Source organism: Schistocerca cancellata, chromosome 3, assembly GCF_023864275.1.
Source record: "Schistocerca cancellata isolate TAMUIC-IGC-003103 chromosome 3, iqSchCanc2.1, whole genome shotgun sequence".
In the NCBI taxonomy this organism is placed as follows: domain Eukaryota; kingdom Metazoa; phylum Arthropoda; class Insecta; order Orthoptera; family Acrididae; genus Schistocerca; species Schistocerca cancellata.
The window spans coordinates 563,245,141-563,265,377 of record NC_064628.1 but is presented as its reverse complement, the minus strand read 5'-3'; the positions used below and the strand labels follow the sequence as shown (position 1 = coordinate 563,265,377).

Genomic DNA, 20,237 nt, shown 5'->3' with positions numbered 1-20,237 from the left:
GCCTCGTTCCGAGGCCGTGCGGCGCCTCCTCTTGCGCCTTTTAGGCGAACGTTGTTTGCGTGTCCGTCTCTCTGTGTCGGGAGACGGGAGGGAGTCGCGGCAGTCTGGGAGGAAGGCCGTCGCGGGGACTATATGTGCTATAAGTGAAGGGACGCCCCTATCGTCGGCTGGGAGGGGATCGGAAGTCGTTGCTGTCGGCAGTGGCGCCGGAGTAGCGTCAGGATGTGAGCGTGATGCGGCGACCACGGCGGTATCCGTAGCAGCTCTAAGGCTCACCGGTACGTGGTCCGACGGATGATGGTCGGCGGGAGGAGATGAGAGCGCCGATGCGTAGGTGATCGGTAGAACCATCTCGGAGTCGGAGGCGACACAGTAGCGGCCGGCAGTTGCATTATGCGTCGCTGAAGACACTCAGACCTGAGACAGCCTTCTTTGCCGCACCCGAAACAGGTCTTGGGTTGGCTGTCGTACTTCAGCCATTCGAAAATGAAACATTAGTGGTAGTAATCTGCTACTATACGTTATATTTTTTAATCCAAAGTTGTTATAAATGATCACAGATTTTTTTTTATCTCCCAGCTGACCGACTAGGAACATATGATGACTTCAGTTCTTACCGTCTCTTTAATACAGCACTCCTTCATTTCCCTCTACGTTGCTTTCTCCTTTCTTTTCTTCAATGTGTTCCTACACTTCATAGTTTTTTCCCCTGACGTGTTATCCTACTAAATTCAGGACCTTAGTTGTAAACGACTTTCTTCAGAGGCTGTTAAAAAACATGGGAATACATGCTTGAAGCCGGCCAAAGTGGCCGAGTGGTTCTAGACGCTACGGTCTGGAACCGCGCGTCCGCTACGGTCGCAGGTACGAACCTACCTCGGGCATGGATGTGTGTGATGTTCTTAGGTTAGTTAGGTTTATTAGTTCTAAGTTCTAGGGGACTGATAACCTCTGAAGTTAAGTCCCGTAGTGCTCAGAGCCATTTGAACCATTTGAACATGCTTGAAAACAAATGCAGATGCTTGCTAAGCTGACATGTTGCGCTGCTGTATTTGATAACGAATGGTAAGCTGTGCAATGTCCTCAACACGTCGTGTCAGTCACAGTAAGAACGGTTTTGTGTGTAGTTTTGAGTGCATTACTTCGGAGATAAATGAATCTCAATTTCAGTATATTGCCACGAATTTTTAATCTGGAAACCCTAAATAGATTGTGCTTGTTCAATAATCATGGTGACATACAGTGGTTTATGTTTTGTATGTAGTAAAAATTATCTTAACAGCAACCATTTTAACAAACAGAAAATTGAAAATAAGAATGAATTAAAAAACATAAAATAAAAAGAATTTACTCAAGTTCCAAGTGAATAGCTTCGACCTATGTTACTAGATATGTTGCTGGCACATTTGGAATAACTTGAGGTTTGCCCACTAAGTACTACTACTAAACCTACTTCTAAACCTATTGTTGTTACGTTATTGTACATTGCCCACACTGGTGTGTGCGTGTGTGGGTGCCGCAGCATATATGAACTTCTCGTGATCTGTTGACGTTATTTTGATATCCAGAGCGTGCACTTCATCTTAAAGGCTGAAAGTTAAGCAGCTGCTCTTTAAATATTCTACGTGCAATCGTATTAATTGTAGTCCACAAGCTTTGGTCACTTACAATTGTTTGAAAATCCAGTCAAAATGTCTACAGTCTGTCTCGTCCTGAGAAAAGGGACAACTGGAAACGACATGATCGGCGGAGTCATCCTCTCCACATATGCAGATTAGTGTTTTACTACATCCCACTCGATGCAAATATTCGGGATATGGGCCGTGACCTGTTAACAGGTGCACCATGTCTGGAGTAGGGGCGATGTCACGTAGTTTGAACCAGTTTCTCATGCTTGGGAATATTGTAAACCCGCCTTGCATTGCTTCTGGTGTCCCAGTCAGACGTCGTACATCTAACTACCAGTCTCGTAAATGTCTTTTATCAGTAATACGAGTTCCTGTGATCTTGTACATACGATCATATTGTCCACCCCCCAACCAATACAGCGCTGCCGTGTAACGTACCACAATATCCATCGGACGTATCCCGAGAATCACTAGTAATCCTTCGACAGGTGTAGGGCGAAAGACACTGGTAAGCCTCTGAAGTAAGCTCCGCTGAATTCGTGTGGTAATTTTTTGTAGCTGCCCACACGCTAGCAGCGAAGCCAACAATGGCGTTGAAGACAGCTGTATAATATGACCGCACCACATGAGCAGTAATTTATAGTCAGAAGTACCAACACAGAAAATTATTTTAGCCAAAGCTCCGTAGGTGCATTATTTTAGCCACTTTCTGAGTGACAGATTTTACGTGTTCTAGAAAGTTCCTTTTCAGGTCTAGAAGAATGCCTAAATGCCCGCAAACAGTGCTGCACTTTACAGGGATTCCGTCAAGCGTCAGGGAGGGATCTCTGGCAAGAGAAAGTCTTCTCTTTAGAAGTACGTATATTTTTTAATGAAAAGATACAGTCAGTTAGTTGCCCTTGCACCAGTGCTGCACCTGAGGAAGCACACCATTCGTCTTTTCATCAAGTCTCGTCCTGGAGTCTGCAGACACAGCTTCTAGGATGTCACTTGCGTGTGCAACAACACTTTCAATAGCATCTGCCCCGTCTAACGGATGTGACTGGAGTTCAGTACTACGATGCCAGAACAATGGGCCACTTACAGAGTCTTGAGGACAGTCTTTGGTAACCTTTTTGATTGCCTTGCTCTGTCTTACAATCCACTGGACGCTACGTCCGCTACAATAATCAACAAAGCTCTAGTACAGACATTTGGTGCACCGACATCTCAGAGACATGAAAATGTCGCAGGTCAGCAAACATTATCGAATGCGCATGTTATGTCATTCATAAGTGAGACTGCATACTTCGCTGTTGAATTTTCTGCAATATGAAGAGCTCTGATAACCGCTTCATGTATTCGCTTCCCTTTTCTGTATCCTTATGGACACTGATTTAGGCCCGAGAGCTCCCTGCAACTGGTCACACAGCAGATGCTCCTGAACTTTGGCCAAGACGTTTAACAGGCAACTGGGTCTTAGGTTTTTCGGCGATACCAGATCTTTATCCTTTCCCTTCTTAATCACTACTGCTCTAGCTATTTTCCATATCGCCAGAATCCTACCATTTCGCAACGCCTCGTTCAGTAATGCTGCCAAATATGGCACTAGCAGTGGACCTACCTTTCGCACGACCTGACGGTAAACGCCATCCAGACCTAGTGACTTTTCAATTTTGGTCTCGGAAATTGCGATAGCAAGTTTTTCCTCTTTCCAGGTCATTGAGCCCTCCTCTTTATGAACTATAGACGTAACAGTAGGTTCCTTACACTTCTCAGTCAACAGTTTATCTGCCCTCCCCCATATGTCGAATTGCAGTTGCCTTCACAGAAACTAACCCCAGTGTACTTTTTAGTTTTCTGAAGCAGTGTTTTGCAGCGCATGTTAATTGTCCTGTGTTCATGGAGCCTCGCAATGCTCTCTGACTTCCCTAAAGCTCATTGATAAGCTCTTCTTCTTGATAAAGTTCTGGTCTCCAGAGCATTGTATCCTGACTTTTTACTATTTTCTTAGGGGCATAAATGTTCTGTGCTCTTTGTAACAGCTCAGTTAGTAACTGCGCACACAAGTCAACATGTACTGGAAGCGATGCCATTGGAGATTCTGCATTGTAGGCAACTAAGCCATCCTAATACGTTTTCCTGATGTCTAACCCAATCTTGCTTTCCTCCTCTTGTGTCTCTCTACTATTGCCACTTTCCCCTTCGATGACAACTGCTTTACGGTCATTGGATGTTAGTTACTGGATCACTTGCCAAATGTTAATCTTAGCTGCCCCCATGCGGTTTTGCTAAGTGGCGTCTGTGTTAATGGCTACACCTGTTCGTCCCTCTAATGTACTCAGCTGACCTTGGACGGAATGTTGGTGTTCCTATGGTGGGTCATTCCTTATCAAGCAAGTGAAATTGCTTGTTATATCAAGAGGTGTTTAACGAAGATGTACATCGCACAGAGGAAAAGGGACAACACATAATCTACTAAATCACAACACGGGTGGAACTTCGTGTTGAGTGATCGTGGCGGATGGTCATTGAAGAGGATTTTGTCCGCCTTGGTAGCTGCGCGGTCAGCGTACAGTCCGGCTTTCGCAGCCCTGCAGTGCGGACGTGCTGTTGTTTCCGCTCGCACTTGCTATTGTTTACTTCCAGGGGCCGTCACTCACGTGTCGGTTACGTGTTCTAAAACCATGGCCAACCGTTTACGAAAATCAACCCTGATTTTCGGGAATGAGATACAACTGCACAGCAGACAGATAGACTACCATTTCAGTGTTTTTGCGGAAGACAGTTCCATTGAAACCAAAACGAAAGAAGAATGGATTGGAAAAAATAGTTTGCACAGAAAGTACATGATGAGCATTACAGAGGAACACTGTGGATTGCGTTATCCAGACATTGACAGTGACGCGGTAGTAATAAAATGTGATGAGGTTAATGTATCTGGGAAACGAATAAAACAGGAGTATCGAAGCAAGGAAGGCATCGTAAATATTCTGGCGCAAGCAAAGAACACATTTTTTTTCTGTAAAAGATACCCAGTGGTGTCAAATATTGATTTGGAATCGATGAATAAATTCCCGAAAACGAATGTCTTAGTACAGAATTCCTTAGAACTTCCCCTTCTTCTTCTTTGCAGCATGAAAATTTACTGCGGCAGACCATGCCCTGTCCAGCTTGCAACTGTGTAGACAAATAAGCCTAGGGCTGCCGGCGGTGTGCAGCGTGGGCGTCGCCAGCCACTCACTGAGCTAAACGAAAGCGGCCGCATCTTGGGTGCTTCACTACCTTGCGTATTTGTGTGATGCTTTCCGCGTTACGCCATTGTTTCGTTGAACTCTGGGTTCTGCTGTAGATCACTGCAAATCGAAGGTGCTGCTAAAGAATGTTAAAAATTAAGTGGACAGAGAGGAAAACAGTGAAGAGGCACGAAAAAATCATAGTGACGGGAAAATGTCTATAGAAAACTCTTACCATAAGAATAAACACGATAGAGTAACGTACGGTTTTTAAAATTCGAAAGAAAAGCAGAGGGGGAAAATTATAGCGGACAAAACCTAGAAATGGAAAACAAGTGTTGTGATATTTACGTAGATCAGCACAAGGCCGAAAAATAGGGAGAATGGCATCGTGTCATTCGAAACACTGATTATACAAATCATTATGAAGCTGCATATCGTTTTTCATCCTTCCAGCAGATGTCACTGTTGTGCGATATACATATGATGGGCGATCAAAATGTTTTCCTTCGAAGGCCGCACAGTCCAGAAGAGGTACGCTAACCAGGCAAAATCGCAATGAGCGTGGAGGCAATCATCCCACCGACGCACCAGATTGAAGATAGTTGTTTGGCAAAACATCTTGTCCAGTTGCGTAACGGAACCTTAACTGCCTGCTGCACATCCTTGACCGAGAGAAATCGTCGATCTTTAAAGGGTCTTTTTTAGGGGATTGAAGGCGTGGCAATCACATGGGGAGACATCAAGACGACAGGACGTGTGCTCGTTTGTCTCCCACTTGAGTTTGCATTACTTCTGCATTATGACAGTTGCAATACGGGTAAGTGCATTGTCATGAAGCAGCAACAATCCTTGTAGAACCATTCCACAATCGTGGTTTTCAGCAGATGTACTGCCCCATGCACATTCTTCTTTCTCCCGTGGGTGTCTACCGGTGTTTGTCTTTCGGCAGCCAAGAAAAGAATAACAGCACGTTGGTCCTGTTCGGATGCGTTTGATAATAACGTCTCCATAGGTCATGTTTCCGCATTTACCGCACACACGTCGGAAAGACACGAGTGCCACACTGATCTCTTGCCTAGATGTCGGTGTTTATATACCCGCATCAGAAGTGAGCTACGTTGTCTGTGCGCTGCAGCAACGTTCTTAAAACGAAGCCGTGGGGGGGGGGGGGAGGGGGGGGGGTAGCCGCGCGGTCTCGGGCGTCTTACCACGGTCCGCGCGGCTACCCCCGTCGGAGGTTCGAATCCTCAAAAATGGTTCAAAGGGCTCTAAGCACTATGGGACTTAACATCTGAGGTTATCAGTCCCCTAGACTTAGAACAACTTAAACCTAACTAACCTAAGGACAGCACACACATCCACGCCCGAGGCAGGATTAGAATCTGCGACTGTAGCAGCTGCGCGGTTCCGTACTGAAGCGCCTACAACCGCTCGGTCACAACGGCCGGCTTCGAGTCCTCCCTCGGGCATGGGTGTGTGTGTTGTCCTTAGCGTAGGTTAGTTTAAGTTAGATTAAGTAGTGCGTAAGCTTAGGGACCGATGATCTCAGCAGTTTGGATCCATAAGACCTAACCACAAATTTCCAAATTTACTTAAAAGGAAGCATTTTGATCGCCTCTTATACATAACACCATTCACCCAAACTAAACATAGTTAAAGGGAGTATACTTAGGGCAACAAGTTGAATTAATGTATTTTCATAAGTGCCAACTACCCATTCCATAGTCTTATATGAGGGGCGTTTGAAAAGTCCGTGTTTGGGGTAAACATTTTTTATTTTTTGACATAGTCTCCTTTTAGACTTATACACTTCGTCGAACTTTGTTCTAATTTGTCATTCCCATCCGAATAATAGGAATTGACCAAGTCTGCAAAATAGCTATTAGTTGCTGCAATCACCTCCTCATTCGAATAAAACCTTTGTCCCGCCAGCCATTTCTTCATATTGGGGAACAAACAGTAGTCCGAGGGAGCCAAGTCTGGAGAATAGGGGGGATCTGAAACGAATTGGAACCCTATTTCCAATAATTTTGCGACCACAACTGCTGAGGTATGTGCTGGTGCATTGTCGTGATGGAAAAGGGCTTTTTGCGATCCAATCGCCGGCGTTTTTCTTGCATATCGGTTTTCAAACGGTCCAATAACGATGAATAATATGCACCTGTAATAGTTTTACCCTTTTCCAGATAGTCGATGAGGATTATCCTTTGCGAATCCCAAAAGACAGTCGCCATAACCTTTCCAGCCGAAGGAATGGCCTTCGCCTTTTTTGGTGCAGATTCTCCCTTCGTAATCCATTGTCTAGATTGTTGTTTGGTCTCAGGAGTATATAATGTATCCATGTTTCATCCATAATGACGAAGCGACGCTTTAATCCTGCGGATTCTTCCTGAACAGCTGCAAACCATCCTTGCAACAATTCACACGATTCCGTTTTTGGTCAAACGTGAGCAATCGCGGAACCCATATTGCGGATAGGTTTCTCATTTCCAAATGTTTATGCAAAATATTATGTACCCGTTAATTCGAGATGCCAACAGCACTAGCAATCTCACGCACCTTAACCTTTCTCTCATCCATCACCATATCATGGATTTTATCAATGATTTCTGGAGTCGTAACCCTCACAGGTCGTCCAGAACGTTCAGCATCACTTGTGCCCGTATGGCCACTCCGAAAATTTTGAAACCACTTATAAACTGTTCTGATCGAAGGTGCAGAGTCACTGTAATGTTTATCAAGCTTCTCTTTAGTCTCCTGAGGCGTTTTGCCTTTCATAAAGTGATGTTTAATCACCATGCTAAATTCTTTTTCGTTCATTTTTTGACAATCACTCGACTTCATTGATTAACACGAATGCCACACACCTAGAAATTGACCAATATGGCAGAAACTTGGTGTGCGTTCTTTCCAAAGATGCTACTAACTAAACATGACCTCGATACGCGCCAGTGGTACCATCTCTAGGACTTCGCACGGACTTTTCAAACGCCCCTCGTAACTGCGTGCTTGTTTTATACGTCAAGTCGATGGGCGCTCTCAAACGCAAAATTTTCATATGTGACAAGAAAGCGTATGCTTGTTTCTGTTGCAGGAGTTGGACATAGCGGTGAACTACAGTTTCTCTTCCTGCGGACAGATCTGGACATTAGTTATAACCTGGATCCTAAATCAGAAGAGGATCAAGTACGAAGAAACATTCTGCGCCTCTGGACCAACTTCGCGAGATATGGGTATGTTTATATTCCACATTCAAAACAGATTCAGGACCTAAATAAAATCAAATATTACAACCAGCTAGGACTCACGGCCTCGAAACTATATGAGATTACTAATGAAGGGTGATGGGTTGGGAAAGTAATTGACTTTATTCCAGTTGTGAAAGTTAATTTATTTGCTAAACAAAGTCATCCATACTGAGTTACTCTACTTGTTGCCTTGCACTCGCAACAATACCTTTAAAATGAGTGGTAACCTCATTCACTGAAGTCTTAAAATGAATTAGTTCAACCCTAGGAAGCATAGCTGCATCTCTTCGCATGTAGTAAGCCGGATGTCTTTCTCAAGACACTTTTCCCGTGTGCTATATAAGGAACACGTAATATGTGCTTTCCCGACTTAGTAACTGCTTCATTGGTCCACGGGTGTCATGTCGGATAATGTGGAAGCTGCACAATATTTCGACGAGACATCTGCTCGTCATCTTCAGGTACTTATTGACGTGTTGCTGCAATGGCTCGCCAAAATATACGCTGATACATTAGATAAGCGTAGGCGTCAAGGTGTGGGGCTATAACGTCATCGTAGACGAAACATAGAGTACAACGAAATCCAGTGCCCCCTGTCGGAGAAACGGGCCACGATCTTCGCATTCGCGACGCGGGAAAAGCGCGGCCCATAAGTAACGGCGCAACGCGCACTCCGGCAGTGTGTTGGCGCCCCGTTTAAGTGTGCGGAACCGGCCGGGGTTGCCGAGCGGTTCTAGGTGCTACAGTCTGGAACCGGGCGACCGCTACGTCGCAGGTTCGAATCCTGCCTCGGGCATGGGTGTGTGTGATGTCCTTAGGTTAGTTAGGTTTAAGTAGCTCTAAGTTGTAGGGGACTGATGACCTCAGATGTCAAGTCCCATAGTGCCCAGAGCAATTTTTTGGGTGCGGACTTTCATTCTCCGTCTGCTGTGACTCTGATTCGTTCACCTGCGGCCGAAGATGCCTTAATACCGCCACTGTTAGTTCCCATGCCTTGCTGAGTTGAAATCCCGTGCCTCTATTGATTAGGTCGTTACTTATACGTATTTAGACTGCTTCTTTAATGAAGCATCTAGAACCAGCTGACTTGTTTGAGAGTTTCGATGTGGTCTCTTTGTTCACACGAGTACCTTTGGTGGATCCATTACAATTTACTGGAAATACGTTGGAGGAGGACATCATACATCTATTCAAACATGTGCGTACCTCGACACATTTTTTATTTAATGAACAATATTTTGAGCAGACTGACGGTGTTGCTATGGGTAGCCCTTTGTCCCCCATAGTGGCTAACCTTTTTATGGAAGACTTCGGGGAAAAAGCACTTCAGTCAGCGGCGTTGAAGCCTAAATGTTTCTGGAGATATGTGCACAACACTTTTGTAGTTTGGCCACACGGAGAAGCAACGCTTCCTACATTTCTGGAACACCTTAACTTCCTCCATCCCAGCATTTGCTTCACCTTGGAAGTGGAGAAAAATGGAGATCTCCCGTTCCTAGATGCCTTGGTCTGCAGAAGAGAAGATGGTTCCCTGGGTCAGAGTGTGTTTCGTAGACAGATTCACACTGACCTATATCTATAAGCTACGAGCTGCCGTCACCCATCTCAACGCAGTGTGGCATGTTACGGACTCTTGTTCGTAGGGCCAGAATTATCTCAAATGCAGGGAGCTTATCAGCAGGGCTTAGCCATCTTCGCTCTGTGTTTCCACTAAACGGACACTTGGATAAACAGATCCGGAATGCATTTTAATTTGTACACCCTAAAGCTCAAGAACAGTCAGAAGATAAGAAGTCCACGGGGATGGTTTTTGTACCGTATGTTGGTACATGTAACAAAATGTGTCTTCCGTCCTCCAGCGCGGGTGCAGACTTTGCTGGGTTCTGTTAAGACAACCTAGATCTAAGGAGACCAGGCTGGTTCCGGCGGAGGTTCGAGTCCTCCCTTGGGCATGGGTGTGTGTGTTTGTCCTTAGGATAATTTAGGTTAAGTAGTGTGTAAGCTTAGGGACTGATGACCTTAGCAGTTAAGTCCCATAAGATTTCACACACATTTGAACATTTAAGGAGACCAAGGATATGTAAAGTCTCCTGTCAGTGTGGGAAATCCTGCATCGGCCAGACGTGTCGTACTCTTAAGGATGGATACGCAGAACATAGACGTCACACCAGACTGGGCAAGCCAGAGAATTAAGACACGGGGTTTTAACTCACCAAGGCATGGGAAACAGTGCTGGCGGTACTAAGGCATCTTCGGCTGGAGACAAATGAATCCGACTCACCGCAGACGGAGAATCAAAAGTCCGCACACTTAAACTGGGCGCCAACACTCTGACCGCGAGCGCGCTGGGCTGCGAATGTGAACATGTTTTTCCCTCGTCGCGAATGCGAAGACCGTGGCCTGTTTTTCCTACAGGAGGCACTGGATGTCGCCGTGCTCTACGATTCCTTTACGATGACGTTATAGCCGCACCCCTTGGCGCCTGCACTTTTCTAGCGAGTCAGCGTATGTATTGGCGAGCCATTGCGGCAACACTTTAGTAGGCACATGGAGATGACGACCAACTAACTGTCTTGTCGAAATACTGTGCAGCTTCCACAACATTATCCGACGCGACGCCCGTAAACCAATGAAGCAACACGTAATATGTTTGTGGGCTGTATGAGGTGCCTTCCATTAATTTGGGCGAGGATACTTAACTACATCTGCTACTCTCTCGACTAAATGCGTCATGAGTGACACAGTGGGTAGCCGAATACCAAACGACGATATTGACTGGAGACATTAGAACTCTGGTACCATGTGGTCAACATACAAATGATTGGAGCGAAAACATAACTGTTTGTATTACCTTTTATTGAGGTACAGTAACTTATAGTGCTTTAGGTTGTGCACATAAGTTGGTAGAGCTGGAACCACAGCGAAATTTAATCAAAGTAGAATATAGAAGGGTTATCATAAGTACAATAAGATATTGAAATTAATAGGTATAAGCTACAAGAAGTGCATAAGAGTAAGGGGGAAATTTGGGGATAGATTTTGCTGTGAACAAGGAAATTAAAAATAGTGTTACAGGTATTGAAAGAGAATCAGAACATCATGGCATGTTTAAAAAGAATAAAAAATTGTTCCATAAAAATTAAATAACATTTTCAGCATCTTAGGAAAAAAAGACGATAGAATTTTCTAAATCAAGCTTCTGTAGTACCTGAAACAGAAGGTTGACAGTCAATGTGGATTGCCAGTTTTGAATCGTTGTTGTCTTAGTCATCAGTCTTCTGACTGGTTTGGTGCAGCCCACCAAGAATTCCTCTCCAGTGCCAGATTTTTTCATCTCAGAGTAGTACTTGCAACTTACGAGTATTGGGACAAAGCAGGTTCTGAGCAATTTTATTCGTGCAAGTTGCCCACATTCAAGGTCCAGCATGCTTTCAGGAACAAATTTTACCTCTCTTCTTAACCTGTTGTTATGCTAATTGAAGCCACCCAATGCCCTAATTACAGATCACAGTACTAAATACCACAGATTTTAGAATGAAAGTTGCTGTCCCTTGAATTTCCGCTCTCTTTCAAGTGACTACTTCCTGTTGTGGCACCTGCACCTCAAATCTGTACGCCAAGCTGACGTGCCTACCCACCTGACAGAACTCCATTTTTTTCTTGCAGCCTGTGAACAATGAGTAGGTGGTGGCATTCCTTTGATTGGGAAATTCCTGATTCGCTTCCTGTCTCTGTCTCTTTCAAGTAGTTACTACCAATTTGTGCAAAAACATGCAAGGAGCCACACGGGGAAGCCGTGCGGACTAAGGCGCCTTGCCACGGTTTGCACGGCTCCCCCCATCAGATGTTCGAATCGTCCCTCGGGCATGGATGTGTGCGTTGTCCTTACTGTAACTTAGTTTAATTTAGATTAAGAAGTGTTTAAGCCTAGGGACCGATGACTTCAGCAGTTTGATCCCATAGAAATTACCACAAATTTCCAAATTACATGTATGGACCAATATGTCCAAATACGCAGACAAATGTTTTCATTCCTCCTCAGAATACTGTGTTCCTATTGGCTAATAATGGGCACAATGGGAGAGCTAGCGAATTGTGATATCAACAATGGGAGGAAATAGTTCATTTGCACTACCCAATCATATTAATTGTTTAACAATGTACAGGAGTCAAACAGTTTACCTTCATCACTCACCACCACCTTACGAAGATTCTTCTTAAAAAAAAAAAAAAAAAAAAATTAAATGCTTGAGAATCACATACAAACATTTTGCAAATCAAGTAATTAAATTTCTGCCAAAAATAGATCGTAGCGCTAAATACGGGGCGAGTCACGAGGAAAGGTACATGCTTCGAGGGGTGATACTAGTGGTGATTCTGAACAAAAAACTCCTAATAAACACCTGCCCTTTTGTTAACCGTTTCCGGGTAAACCAATGAAAACGACTGTGAACGGGAAACGTGTAGCGTCGTCCTTACTAACCGTGTTAGTAGGCAGTTCACTTGCGCATGGTGCAGTTGTTTACCTCAAGTCTCAGTCCAACGGTGCTTGTAAGGCACGGTACAACAGTGTTGTTACGTGTACAACGAATACAGTTTTGTGCAGTGAAAATTCCACGGATCGTCACACATGTAGAGTATGCTGACATGGTGTTTTCTATGGTTTGTCCAATGGGAATTCCAGAGCTGCTGCGCCAGTATACCAACAAGGATTTCCGAACCGCAGAGTGCCAGATAGCAGGGTGTTTAGCAGGATGTTTCACGGACTACGTGAGCGTTGTACGCTTCCCAACGCAAATATTGTTTCTGAACGTCCCATACAACAAACTCTTAATGAACTTGAGAACATTCTTCAAGTAGTGGAACGCAACCCTACTACTAGTTGCAGAAGAATTGCTGCCCAACTTGGTATTCCACAAACATGAATGATGCGCACAGTATAAGAGCACGGTCTGTATCCCTTTCGTCGGGAGAGTGTACAACATCTGCATGAAGGAGATGCTGCCGCCCGGCAAGAATTCCACGTATTCTGTTCACTGATGAGTCAATATTTATCCGCAACGGAATCAACAATAGGCGCAACTCTCATGTATTGGCAAATGAAAATGTGCACGCTATGGGACACACGCACCTCCCTCCAATATTTAAACAATGAAACATTGTGAGTTTATATTAACCAATGCCGAGATAGGGAATCACGCGAACAGCTGAAATAGCGCATCGCTTCACTATAATTTGCATTTATTGTAACACTTGACAACAGACCAAGAAAATGTCGCGTGTTACACTTGACAGATAATAGCACTAGAACAATAATAAAAACCTGATTCCGTTTTCTGCACTCTAGTTAAAGTTCAACAGTGCAACGCACTTTTAAGTTCTCTCATAAATATAAATATGCGCGTAGGCGCGTTAAAGAACTGGTTATGAAACAGTCACTTATAACATCAAGGCAGGTACATTCCATGTAAAGAGAAAATAATTAGCAAGTTTACACATTGACTAGAACATTAAAATGAATTAAATTCCATTCTTTACAATATGACATTAAGTACAGCTCAATAGTAATAAAAAAAATTTAGTTTCCACCCATATATATACTCGCATAAGCACAATTGAAAACTGGTGGAAAAACAATAAATTGGAAATTGACAAATCTATACTCAAAGGAGCCGCACTCCATCTAAACACCCAAAAAATGGCAACCTAATGGCTACCTATAGTAACAAATTAAGAACAGCATGCTTATAGATTGACTAGAATAATGGAATAAATAACACATACACGGCTTCTGATGGCCGACAAACTGTGTTGGGCTACTGAGCAGTGATTAAACTAGCCACAACAAACGCTAACCAGGTTAGCGACGTAATTAAAGGCAACCGTCGAGCAAGGACCCTGGTCAGAAGGTAACCAAAACTAGCAGGATTCCCTTACACGGCAGACGTGCCAACACATCCGTTCATACCCCAGAATCAACTAGCGCAACATGATCACTGACACATTTCAAAAATGGTTCAAATGGCTCTGAGCACTATGGGACTTAACTGTTGCGGTCCTCAGTCCCCTAGAACTTAGAACTACTTAAACCTAACTGACCTAAGGGCATCACACGCATCCATGCCCGAGGCAGGATTCGAACCTGCGACCGTAGCGGTCGCGCGGTTTCAGACTGTAGCGCCTAGAATCACTCGGCAACCCCCGGCCGGCTGACACATTTCAGATAATATTTTAAAACAACATACTTAAATACCTTTGTTTACCACAAGTCTGTTACTGAAGCCACGCAAATGAGGTAGTAAGTTAAGGTCTACAATTCTACTTTGCCATTTAACACACGTCGTGACGAGGAAAGGGAAGAATCCAGCTAATTAATTGAAAGTCACTACTTGGATCCAGTATTTGACGATGCCCTCAAAATCAGCAGACAAAGGTGAGAGTCACGTTTACACTCGCAAACAGCACACGCAGAACACGAGCATAAGATGAACATTAAATAAACTGCTTCTTGCTCAGTAATTTACACACTGACGAAACAAATAATCTTCGCCCAATTACTGTAGACGCCGAAATGCCCAGTTGCTTGCAAATAACGCAAAATAATGGTCAAAACGTGTTATTTTAAGTCCGACGACGTCCGTAGGATAGGAGTTTCAATGGACAACCAGACCTCATTCACTTTGATCCGTCTGCGACGAAGACAGTAACATTGGCTGCTATCACAGTCTTAACCATCCATCACATCTGACACACGAGTCACTCAAAACATCAACAAAACGGCTTGGCCTCCTGTACGCTCCCAGACGTCCGCAATTAGAGTTCCTCCTCCAGACCGACGCTCTCCCGCAAACACGGCAGGCAGCCGGCCGCAGCAACGCCACAGCGTCCTCTGGCTGGGACAAGAAAACAACAGAGCGAGATGCGAGAATTTTAAAAGGAACACGCTACACACAAAGAGGAAACGCAGAGAACCAACCGTGACATTTCGTCACGGTTCACGCTACTGTGGAAACGAATTTTCAACGACGTTCCTCAGTCAATGTGTGGTGCGGTATTATTGATGACCAACTCATCGGTCCAGTTGTTTTAGATAACCGTCTTACTGGGACACGGTATCTTGAGTTTCTTCAAAATGTGTTACCAGAATACGTGGAGGACATCCCTGTGGCAACACGAGCTCGTATGTACTTTCAGGATGACGGAGCTCCCACACATTCCGTAAGCCCAGTGACACAATATCTCAACACAACGTATCCTGGTCGTTGGATCGGTCCCCGTCGAGTCACTGCTTGGCCACCGAGGTCACCCGATCTTACCCCCTTGGATTACTGTTTGTGGGCGTGGCTGAAGAGCGACGTCTACAAGCGCGGAGTGCCGGCCGCGGTGGTCTAGCGGTTCTGGCGCTGCAGTCCGGAACCGCGGGACTGCTACGGTCGCAGGTTCGAATCCTGCCTCGGGCATGGGTGTGTGTGATGTCCTTAGGTTAGTTAGGTTTAAGTAGTTCTAAGTTCTAGGGGACTTATGACCTAAGCTGTTGAGTCCCATAGTGCTCAGAGCCATACAAGCGCGGAGTGGACACAAGACAGGAACTTCTCGCTCGTATTTTACATGCTTGTGCCCAGGTAAGATATGCAAAACTGAGCTCCGATCGGCGACACACCTGTATACAAGAGCAGCAACGTGCATTGAAGTTAACGGTGTGTTTGAAATCTTCTGTGAGGAAAAGTACACAATTAAACAAACCACAACATAACAGTATCTTAATTTACTGTCACCTGCACCTTTCCCGTTCCTAGCTGTTTTCATTGGTTTACCCGGAGACGGTTAAGAAAAGGGCACATGTTTATTAGAAGTTTTTTGTTCATAATTACCAGTAGTATCACCAGTCAAAGCATGTACCTTTCCTCCTGACTCACCCTGTATATCGGAGTCTTTATGCACCAACGTTTGAGAACAAAAGCACCCTCCTCCACAACAACATTTCCACATTGCACCCTAAACATATCCAGCGAAAAAGACTTCCGATGGCGCACACTTCAACTACGAGATGAGAACCATGTGGTGGCTGCCAGGGAGTCGCGGCCGTACCGGCCGGGTGAAGACTAGAGACCCACACCTGTGTCGGCCACCTCGGCACATCTTCAGGTATCCAAGTCAGAGAGACAGTCGCCGTGATCACCAAACTGTCAACCGATCAATTTACATGGGGGTAATAATCATCCTGCTCATACACTCAACATATTTGATCTTCTCACACTACACACTTGTTAGCTTCTGTCGCCGCTCGAAAAGCATACTGCTTACTTCGCTGATCAGCCATCCAGAGGGCGCCGTGAGCGCTGCCAGCAGGCTTTGTCCCTGCTGTGTGGCCAAGAGCCGACAGGTTGGAGCATTCGTTGTACCCACCAGTGCTGGAGCCTAAGCCGCACCTTCCAGTTGATCGAAGTCTTGTGCTCACTCCTGCTGCTAGCAGCAGCACACCGCTGGATAAGCAGGTGCGGATTGGACACATAGTTTTAAGTGCAATTCAACCCCCAATATTGACACCGCAGTAAAAAATCCAGTTCAACCAATCCAAAAGGGAGATCTTGTTGACACACCTTGAATTTCTCACACAATGTGTAGGTTCTTACGTTTTATTTGAGCTACTTTCGAGGACAGGATAAATCAGAATATACACATATTTTCACAGCACTAAGTATCGTTACTTGTGGAAATCCTGTACAACAGTAGGGCACAGGCAATTTTCATTCCGAGTATTCTCTCATCAGATAAAAAAAAAACGAAAAAAGTGTTTTTATCAGCTTAGTATCTGTTACGTCCTTCATGACAGGACTAGACAATTAACCTCATTTTTGGCTCATGGCGGAGAGCTAAGAGTGTGTTTTACCTCTGTCATAGAATGCCTCCTCAATTTTGAAGGTTTTCAAGGTAGGAAAGTCGGAAAAACCTTCTGTAATTAAAAGCAAGCGTGCTAACAGGAATAGGAATAGGAACAGGAATTCCACTGTTAAATGCAAAGGAGAGAGCGGATTGGTGGAAAGAGTACAATGAAAAGGCCTCTATGAGAGGGAAGATTTATCAGATATGATAGAAGAAGAAGCAGGAGTCGATTTAGAAGAGATACGGGATCCAGTATTACAATCAGAATTTAAGATCAAATAAGCCAGAAAGGACAGAAACATCCCATTAGCATTTCTAAAGTCATTATGGGAAGTGGGAACAAAACAACTATTCATATTGGTGTGTAGAATGTATGAGTCTGGCGAAATACCGTATGAATTCTGGAAAAATATCATCCACAAAATTCCGAAAACTGCAGGAGCTGACAAGTGCGAGAATTATCGCGCAAACAGCTTAACAGCTCATGCATCTAAGTTGCTTGGAAGAATAATATGAAGAAGATTGGAAAAGAAAATCGGGATGTAATAGATGACGATCAGTTTGGCTTCAGGGAAGGTAAAGGCATCAGAAAGGCAATTCTGACGTTGCGGTTGATAAAGAAATCAAGGCTAAAGAAAAATCAAGACACGTTCATAGGATCACTGGCCCTGAAAAAAGTGCTGGACAATGTAAAATGGTGCAAGATGTTACAAATTTTGAGAAAAATTGAGGTAAACTATATGGGCAGATCTATAATGTACAATATGTACAATATGCGACCAAGAACAAAGTGCTCGGATTAAAAAGGGTGTAAGACAGGGATGTAGTCTTTCACCCTTACTATTCAATCTGTACAAAAAAGAACCAGTGATGGAAATAAGAGAAAGGTTCAGCAGTGGAATTAAAATTTAAGTTGATTGGATATCAATGATACGATTTGCCGATAACATTGGTTCGAAAATGGTTCAAATGGCTCTGAGCACTATGGGACTCAACTGCTGCGGTCATTAGTCCCCTAGAACTTAGAACTAGTTAAACCTAACTAACCTAAGGACATCACAAACATCCATGCCCGAGGCAGGATTCGAACCTGCGACCGTAGCGGTCTTGCGGTTCCAGACTGCAGCGCCTTTAACCGCACGGCCACTTCGGCCGGCGATAACATTGGTATCCTGAGTGAAAGTGAGGAAGAATTACATGACCTGCTGAACGGAATGAACAGTTTAATGAGTTCAGAATATGGATTGAGAGTAAATCGAAGAAACACGAAAGTAATGAGAAGTAGCAGAAGTGAGAACAGTGAGAAACTTAACATCAGGATTAACGGTCAAGAAGTAGATGAAGTTAAGGAATTATACAACCTAGGCAGCAAAATGGATCAAGGAGGACATGAAAAGCTGACTGGCACTGGCAAAAAGGGCATTCTTGGCCAAGAGAATTCTACTAGTATCAAACATAGGCCTTAATTTCATGAAGAAATTTCTTACAATGTTTGTTTGGAGCATAGCATTGTATGGTAGTTAATCGTGAAGTGTGGGAAAATCGGATCAGAAGAGAATCGAAGCATTTTAGATGTGCTGTCACTGACGAATGTTGAAAATTAGGTGGACTGTAAGGTAAGGAATGTGGAGGTTTTCTTACTGAATTGGAGATGGTGATGTTTGGTTTGTGGGGCGCTCAACTGCGCGGTCATCACCGCCCATACAAAGTCCCAATTTTTTCACAGTCCAATTTTTTTCACAGTTCAATCTAGCCACTGTCACTAATGATGAGAATCACACAAACACCCAGTCCCGGGGCGCAGAAAATCCCTAACCCTGGCGGGAATCGAAACCGGGACCCTGTGATCGAGAGGTAGCAACGCTAGCCACTAGACCACGAGCTGCGGACAGAATTGGAGAGGAAAAGTATATGTGGAAAACATTGGCAGGTAGAAGGGACAGGGTGACAGGACATCTGTTAAGACATCAGGCAATGACTTCCAGGGTAGTAGAGGGAGCTGTAGAAGTCGAAAACCGTAGAGGAATTCGTGGTGGGCCACACAAACATATCAGAAGACAGGTGACTCAAAAAAAAAAAAAAAAAAAAAAAAGGAGCCAAATACTAAATTGAGTAATATAACTGATTTTATAACGACGGTCATCTCTTCCTGTGTAGGTGGGAGATTGAAATTTCGTTAAAAGACCTCGCCCGAAAGAAAAAAAGCATGATTACCGCTCCAACTCGCAAATGATATCCATGGTACTATAGTCCTCGCTTCCACCCTCCCAGTGCCGCTTCATTGATACGAAATTGATTGACTAAATAACTGAATTGATGAGGAGAGTCCCTTTGCATGGTGAGTAATTTTTTTCCTACAGTCGGATTAAACTCGACAGATAACCTTTACTTCCTCCAGTACCAAAATCGGAGGTAACTATTGTCAAATAGCTCAAGGTATCTCACGCAAATCACATCCCGCCTGTCGGCTGCCTTGTCAGGTTGATGGAAGCAAGTCACGTCGAATTTCGGTGTACTGTTCCTGAAATAATCTTCCTGAGATCTGTCAGTCTATGGTGGCAGTAGGATGTTTCACCCTCTTCTCCATCCCCGCGACGCCTCCATCCCAGTCCCCGTCATCACCGCTGGCCTGCATGCGAACCACAACTACCGCCATAACCGCCTGCAGACCTGGGTTACCCTCAAAATACATCCCTGTAGAAGCTTTCCTATTGACTCCTCCCAAATTAATATCTTGATTCTTCGAGAACTCAAATGAAAATCAGCGGAGGGAAAGAGATGTTGCTCTTGAGGAACACTATTGAAAAAAATTTAGAGAACCAACATTTTAAGTTGAGTGCAGAAGGATTCTGCTGCCACCAACACACATTTCGCGTAAGGACCACGACGATAAGATCCGAGAAATTAGCACTCTTGCGGAGGCATATAAAGAGTCTTTTTTCCCTCGCTCTATTTGCGATAGGAGTAGAAAGTAAATGGCTAGTAGGGGTACAGGGTAGCCTCCGTCACACACCCTTGGATGGCTAGCAAAGTAAGCATACAGAAGTACATGTAAATATAGCCTACTTAAACACGTCACTCCATCCATTTATGGGCTTACAAAACCCACGAAAGAATGTTGTCCCTTATTTATCGAGAAAGCAAAAGACGGAACTTCTGCAGCTCGATAAAAATCTTCTTGCTAGCCCCTAATTTTCTCACATCAGTCATTTCGTGAGATGTGAGTGAGAGGTTGTAATATGTTTGCCCACAGCACTTAG

The 20,237-nt window shown here is 44.3% G+C and overlaps 1 protein-coding gene across 1 annotated transcript in view; it reads left to right on the top strand.

Annotated features, from left to right (window-relative positions):
* Window positions 1-20,237, top strand: part of LOC126175418 (acetylcholinesterase-like) — a 131,840-nt gene that overhangs the window by 99,566 nt on the left and 12,037 nt on the right. Inside the window, exon 9 of the mRNA XM_049922217.1 lies at window positions 7,941-8,079. Coding sequence (XP_049778174.1) covers window positions 7,941-8,079 — 139 coding nt within the window. The remainder of the gene's footprint in view (window positions 1-7,940; window positions 8,080-20,237) is intronic.